Raw genomic sequence first — 6354 nt, forward strand, 5'->3', positions numbered from 1 at the left:
AAAAAGAGAGAGAGAAGGTCGAGACTCAAGAGAGAGATGAGGCATACTCGGCGAGGTCGCCAAGCTGGCGCAAAACGCCAACGAGTCCAGCCATGGATGCAGCTTCGAGAAAAGCTTCAGGATCATCATCCTTGTGGGCGGAGGAGGATTGGTAGAGATCCTTATCAGCCAAGCCGTACTCGTTCCGTATCTGGTATCTCGTCAATGTCATTTGTGCCGGATGAAATTAATCCGGATTCTTCTCTATCGTTTTGAGTGAGTTTCTTAAGAGAGAGAGCTTCAGAAGAAGAAGAAACAAAAATTCTTTTCTTTTTTTTTTTTTAACTCTGCTCTGCACAACGAACGAACGAACGAACGAACTGCCAAAACGCCTCAGCCTCAGTGGGAACAAGAAACCAAAAAGGAAAAAAGGTTTTATTTTTTATTTTATGTTTGGTACCGAGCGAGATTGTAGGTTTAAAGATATTATTAGATAAAAAACCGGCTTAAAACATAAAAAAAAGTAGTTAGTTAAAAACCGTTGATTACATGTACCATGCATCCTCCGCTACCGGTTCAACCGATACCAACCGTTAATTATTTATTATGAATCCAACCATCATACACCATGTCTTTTCATGTTATTAAGGCTGTATTATACAAACTCTATCTTCAGTTTACATACACAGTATTATATCTTGCTTACGATTTCAGAAAGAAAAAAAAAAACGAAGAATGAATCTTGTATAAAATATGCTTTTTGATTGGTAATTAATTATATATCTTATCATCTTGTATATTTGCCAAAAAAAAAAAAAAAAAAATTCATCTTGTATAAACCATAAATTTTGACGTTCGGTCCTGCTGTGTATCATGAGATGATTTCCTTGTATATCTCTTATCTTATCCAATCTTATTAGAAAGAAAGGACAAACTTTGCTTAGAATCTTTCATTCAGATTTAGAACAAAAATTAACACATCTGCTTGCTGTTAATTATTACTACAATTATAATTGTACGACTTATTGTCTTCGAGTTGTTGTGGTTGAGTCATCAGTTATTGAACCTGCTTTTGATCGTTACAGCCACCTTCATCCACATATGTTTCTTTTTTTTAATTACAAATATTTTACTATTGATCACGAATAGTGATCGAACAGTGCTAATTATTTTAATGTTCTTGATTAGCAGGACTGCGGCAATTACTATTGCATGTCTTTTCCTTTTCCTTTTTCTTTTTTTTTATATAAACAAATTATCTGACCGTGTTAACTAGGAGATATTTCGGTAAATCATTACTATAACTGTATAACATTTTGGCAAGGAATTTAAATAATAAAAAGTAAAAATAAAATAAAAATCAGTACACCAATCTTGTTTGAAAATATATCAAAAAAATTTAGGCATACGTACAAAGGTTTAGAAAAAAAATGCTTGCAGCTGAGGTGCACTGCCTCCAAAGTTATATTTCCTTTCTTTTCCTAATTTTGTTAGAATTACAAAATCGCTAATATGGGGGTAATTTCTATTTATTCTTCTTTTTTTTTGGTCAACAATTTCTATTTATTCTTAAAAGATCTTTTGTTTTATTTTAAATTTTAATTATTTGGTACTGCAGTTGAAAAGCATCACGAAAAATAGTATCACGTAGGCTTCCAAGGAAAGACTATATGATTACTCCTACCCTATTTAAGGCATCATGGTTTGGTAGATGGTATTGAGCATAATTCGTCGTGAAATGAATGTGTCGTTGTAAAGTCAATTCGTGAAATGTGTCCAACACAAATGGTCTAGTTGACAAGTTATTCTAAATGGTTGGGCTTATTTGACTTATCTAAGTCCAACAAACGAGACCCAAACTGTTTGTAAGCAAGCCCATTCATTTAGAGTGTTCGATATTTAAAATGCTAAAAATCCGCCGTAATAGGGTAACGCAGGAACGCGGCGTATTAAGTTCGAGGAAAAGGTCGTTTTTGAGGAGGATGGAAACAGGTCACCAAACACTACGCTTATGTTTGGTTTGGTACCTGCCCCTTATACATTGGTCGATCGAGCGAATCACTTTTACTGACCCTATCGTCGACCCATGTACTGGATAAATTTATACGTATTTGATGTGGGTGGAATCATACGAGCAAACATTTTTTTAGTAGTTAAGAAACTCTAACTAAAAATTCGAGATATTTTCCCTTAATTTGGGATTTCTAAACTTAAACCATTTGTTTATAATAAATTGCACACTATTTATATGAATATGATGATGATGATGATTTTGATAGCATCGTTTTCTATATATATTTTTGAGTTTCTGTAGAGATTTGTTGGTACAAGCTAAAGAACGGAGGAGAGGAAGTCGACTGGCCCCCAAGGCAGTCTCGGACACACAATTAATAACTAACAGTCTAACACATTCGACGACAAGGTACATTTTACCTGCAGCACGTCGCCATTAAATTCCAACTACATATTGTATATGGATGTGTCTTTGTATCATTTTATTTGATACTTCATAACTTTGCTACGTGCAATGTATTTGTGGCCCCCAACTCACGTTACTTTCTCTCATTCGTTTAAACTATACTAGTAGTTAAGTCCAATGGTTATTGATTACAAACTTGTGCACTGTTAACTCGGAAATTCAATCCAAATCTTAAAATTTCAAAAAAAAAAAAAAACTCGTGCACAGTAGTTATGGCTAACCCTAATTTATCAGTACTACGCTTGTTGCGTTTTATGTTTGTGTCTGTTTTTGTGTTAACACGTAATGTTATGATGCTCTTTTTTCTTCTTTCAAATTAACCCATAACTTTTACTATTAAACCAGAACTCGTGGTTTGGCTACAACGAAGCAATGCAAGAAACTGATGGAGTATAGAAACGTGAAAAGACAACATATTTGGGGTCAGACTCAGAACAGTACAAATTAATTATTATAGGTTTTTAAGAGAATGTCCAAATCCCGACAGTGTGCACGAGGGGTTTAGTTGGATCCAGCTTGGCCTCTTTATTGCTCATTTAATGATACGTGGACTACACATTTCCTCCATTTATAATGTATTACTACTGTTATACAATATTGAAATATCATCATTCTTTTATAACACTACAATGAGCTTCAGTCGTGATTAAAAAAAAATACTACAAGCTTAAGTCATCTTGCAAAGTTTCGTAACCCCTGAAAATATTAGGATAGGACTTAATATTTTGGGGATTATGTCAAATATATGATTTGTGTTTATCTTTACTAGATTATAGGATCCTCAATTGTGTATAAATACTTGTACAATCGTATGATCAATATAACACAGAGCATTATTCAGTATTTCATGGTATTAGAACCTACACTGACCCATTAATTAGTCCAGCCCGGATAGAGGCCCGATCACCCCATTAATTGATGGCCCAAAGGAAGGCCCAATTCCATCGAGATAGCTAAATAAAGAGCATTATCTCGAGGGGGCGTGATGGATTCTGTCGAGATTAATGGCTNGACCGTAACAAAATCCCTTGACCAGGCGCCCCTTTCAGATATCGAACCAACCGTAGAGCCGCCNAGAAATGCTGAATAATGCTCTGTGTTATATTGATCATACGATTGTACAAGTATTTATACACAATTGAGGATCCTATAATCTAGTAAAGATAAACACAAATCATATATTTGACATAATCCCCAAAATATTGAGTCCTATCCTAATACTCCCCCTCAAGATGATGCGTGTAAGTCTTGAACGCCCATCTTGCCAAGTAGATAACGGAACGTACGATGCGGTAACGCCTTAGTTAGAATGTCAGCCAACTGGTCTTTAGTCCGAACATGAGGTGTAACAAGTGTACCATCCATGACCGCATCCCTAACAAAATGACAATCCACCTCGATGTGCTTTGTACGTTCGTGAAAAACCGGATTCGCGGCAATGTGAATCGCAGCCTTACTATCACAATGCATATACATCGGAGCCGTCTGTGCAATGCCAATGGTTTGAAGTAATTCCCGGATCCACTTCAACTCACTAAGAGTCATGGCCATTGCCCTATACTCTGCCTCTGCTGACGAACGTGAAACAACCTTCTGCTTCTTTGTCTTCCATGAGACAATCGTGTTTCCAAGCTTGACAATGTAGCCGGTAAGAGACCTACGGGTCAAAGGACACTTTGCATAATCTGAATCACAAAAAGCAGTAATCCGAAGATCACTCTGAGACCGTAACAAAATCCCTTGACCAGGCGCCCCTTTCAGATAGCGAACCAAACGTAGAGCCGCCACCCAATGCCTCTGTCGTGGAGCTTTCAAGAACTGTGCTAAGATATGAACAGCATAACTGATCTCAGGTCGAGTAACAGCCAAATAAACCAGGCGTCCAACCAAACGACGATATCGTGATGGCGTGGTGAAGAAAGGACCAGCATCTCTAGCCAAATTATGATTTTCTTCCATAGGTGTAGGTTCTGGTGCAGCACCAAGAAGACCACACTCCTCAATAATGTCAAGTGAATACTNTGTGAAACAACCTTCTGCTTCTTTGTCTTCCATGAGACAATTGTGTTTCCAAGCATGACAATGTAGCCGGTAAGAGACCTACGGGTCAAAGGACACTTTGCATAATCTGAATCACTAAAAGCAGTAATCCGAAGATCACTCTGAGACCGTAACAAAATCCCTTGACCAGGCGCCCCTTTCAGATATCGAACCAACCGTAGAGCCGCCACCCAATGCCTCTGTCGTGGAGCTTTCAAGAACTGTGCTAAGATATGAACAGCATAACTGATCTCAGGTCGAGTAACAGCCAAATAAACCAGGCGTCCAACCAAACGACGATATCGTGATGGCGTGGTGAAGAAAGGACCAGCATCACTAGCCAAATTATGATTTTCTTCCATAGGTGTAGGTTCTGGTGCAGCACCAAGAAGACCACACTCCTCAATAATGTCAAGTGAATACTTTCGCTGGGACAAGTAGATACCTTCCTTGCCACGGGAAACTTCAATGCCAAGAAAATAACGTAAAACACCCAAATCTTTCATCTTAAAACACCTACTCAAGTAAGACTTGAAAGTAGAAATAAGCAGAGGGTTATCACCTCCGACAACCAAATCGTCAACATACACTAAGATAAACAGTGTAGTACCACCACGGAGAAGTGTGAACAGAGAATAGTCTTTGTGATTCTGTTTAAAACCAAAATCAAGTAAAGCTTTAGACAGCTTGGAGAACCAACATCGCGGCGATTGACAAAGACCGTATATAGATTTCTTGAGCCGACACACACTGTTAGGATTCGCATGAGACACTCCTGGTGGCAGGGTCATGTAGACCTCGTCGTCCAAATCGCCATGTAAGAAGTCATTTTGGACGTCCATTTGATATAACTCCCAGTTCTTTGCAGCTGCAACCTCAAGAACAATGCGAACTGTTGTCATCTTAACCACCGGAGCAAAGGTTTCTTTGTAATCCACTCCTTCCTTTTGTCGATTGCCGAGAGCCACAAGCCTAGCTTTGTACCGCTCGATTGTGCCATCAGACTGAAACTTGATCTTAAACACCCATTTGCATCCAATGACTTGTTTATCTGGAGGACGATCAGTGACATCCCAAGTGTCTGCATCTTCCAGAGCACCAACCTCAGTTTTAACAGCTCCACGCCATACTTCATGTTTAACAGCCTCCTGAAATGACTTAGGCTCGAGATTTGCAGTAATAGATGCACCAAAAGCCCGAAGCAATGGAGATAAACGATGACAGGAAAAATAGTCAGTCAAAGGATACGGACAAGTACCTGAAGAAGACTCTGATGGAGATGGTGTCGAAGAAGGAAACATGACGTGAGGGTTATCATTAACTACTTGAGCCGCATATGTGATGTATGGTTCTAACAAAACGGATCTCTTCTTTATTCTTTTCCCAACACCAAGAGATTCTGCATTATCAACAACCGGAACAGAGTCACTTGGAGAGTCAACCACCATGGGAGAAGGAATATGCTCAACCGCGACAGAAACAGGTTGTGCTCCCCCTGAAACTTGACTATCTCCCCCTGAAGCAGGAGAATGAATAGAATCATAAACTGCCGGATGTTGTGAGGATGATTGATCAGGCAGCACATCATGACGAACAACAATAGGAGCAACAACATAAGGATAAATATCCTCATGAAAAACAACATCGCGGGAAACAAACATCTTCTCTGTTTGCAGATCACACACAAGCCAACCCTTCTTGCCCATCGGATAGCCCAGAAAAACACACTTGGTACTACGAGGATCAAACTTATCCTTTGACCTATCAATCTTGCGAGCATAACAGAGTGTGCCAAAAACACGAAGATTATGATAGTCCGGGGGCGAGCCGTATAAGAGTTCATATGGTGTCTTATT

General features: G+C 38.8%; 1 protein-coding gene across 1 annotated transcript in view; it reads right to left on the reverse strand.

Annotated features, from left to right (window-relative positions):
- The window catches only part of LOC104710003 (protein SCAR4-like), a 5101-nt gene extending 4890 nt beyond the window's left edge, over positions 1-211 (reverse strand). The window contains exon 1 of the mRNA XM_010426530.1: positions 83-211. Coding sequence (XP_010424832.1) covers positions 83-211 — 129 coding nt within the window. The remainder of the gene's footprint in view (positions 1-82) is intronic.

Source organism: Camelina sativa, chromosome 8 (assembly GCF_000633955.1).
Source record: "Camelina sativa cultivar DH55 chromosome 8, Cs, whole genome shotgun sequence".
Classification (NCBI taxonomy): domain Eukaryota; kingdom Viridiplantae; phylum Streptophyta; class Magnoliopsida; order Brassicales; family Brassicaceae; genus Camelina; species Camelina sativa.